General features: G+C 56.9%; 1 protein-coding gene across 1 annotated transcript in view; it reads right to left on the bottom strand.

Moving 5' to 3' along the window:
* Positions 1–624: 624 nt before the first annotated feature.
* Positions 625–974, bottom strand: part of WDR90 (WD repeat domain 90) — a gene marked incomplete at both ends in the record, with an annotated part of 18,363 nt that continues 18,013 nt past the window's right edge. Inside the window, one exon of the mRNA XM_010294989.1 lies at positions 625–709. Within this exon, the coding sequence (XP_010293291.1) occupies positions 625–709 (85 nt within the window). The remainder of the gene's footprint in view (positions 710–974) is intronic.

The raw sequence follows: 974 nt of genomic DNA, 5'->3' as shown, positions 1-974 counted from the left end.
GACTTCCACGCTGCAGTCATGGATGTGGCAGCACACATTAGTGCAGCTCTGCTGTCTCACACCCCTCCCTGAAGCGCCTGGTCCTGGGCTCAGTGGGGGCCCCACAGCTCTGGGGAAGGCATGGAGCTCACCCTGCTCCCAGGAGCCGCTGTCAGAGAGGGGTGGATGTAAGTGCTGCCTCCTCAGGCTGATACAAACATGAGCAAGGTGCCCTTGACAGGAGAAGGGTGCTGACTGTCTTTGTGCTGGGGGGAGGTCGCTTCTGCCTCCCGGGCTGTAGCTCACACAGGTGCAGAGATGAAGCCCATAACCGCAAGAATTCATTCAAGTGATGAATCTTGCCCATTGCCAAACAGGACTGAGGTCATGCATCTCATCTCTGACCTGTGAACCTCCTGGAGCTCTCTCCTTGCCTGATGCATACCCTGTCTGCAGTCCCAGGAGCATAGCTCCCAGGGTCTGAGGATATGGGCTGGTGTGTGTGCACGTCTTTCTTGTTTAAAGGAAAAAGGACACTTGGTTTCCCCCCACTCGCAGGAAGAAAGGGAGATCCCTCCCCACCAAAGGTAACCTAGGGACAAGGCAGCCTGGGCAGCAGAGCCCACGGCACCCTCCAGTACTCACCGCCAAAGCCGACAGCCATGAAGCGTGCTGCAGGAGACAGGCTGAGCGATGTGGCGAAGTACGGCAAGGAGATCTTCTCGACTACCTGCGCTCCAGCAAGAGAAACACACTAACACCTCAGAAATGAGCAGGCAGGAGGCCAGAGCTGCCGCCGTGACAGTTGTTAGGAGGGTAAAGGGCTCTTCTCAAAGGGGAGGCTGACAGATGACAGCACCTCTCAGAGCTCGGAAGCCTGCCAAAGGCACCGACTTTCCAGAGGAGACTCGACTCAATGATTTAGAGACCGTTAGTGCTCCTGAAAGCAAATTCCTTCCCCTCCTGTCGGATCCAAAGGCAGCAGGGTGGCAGCG

Source organism: Phaethon lepturus, unplaced genomic scaffold, assembly GCF_000687285.1.
Source record: "Phaethon lepturus isolate BGI_N335 unplaced genomic scaffold, ASM68728v1 scaffold39309, whole genome shotgun sequence".
Lineage (NCBI taxonomy): Eukaryota > Metazoa > Chordata > Aves > Phaethontiformes > Phaethontidae > Phaethon > Phaethon lepturus.
Note: the sequence above shows the minus strand (reverse complement) of the source record. Positions and strands in the feature narration are given on the sequence as shown.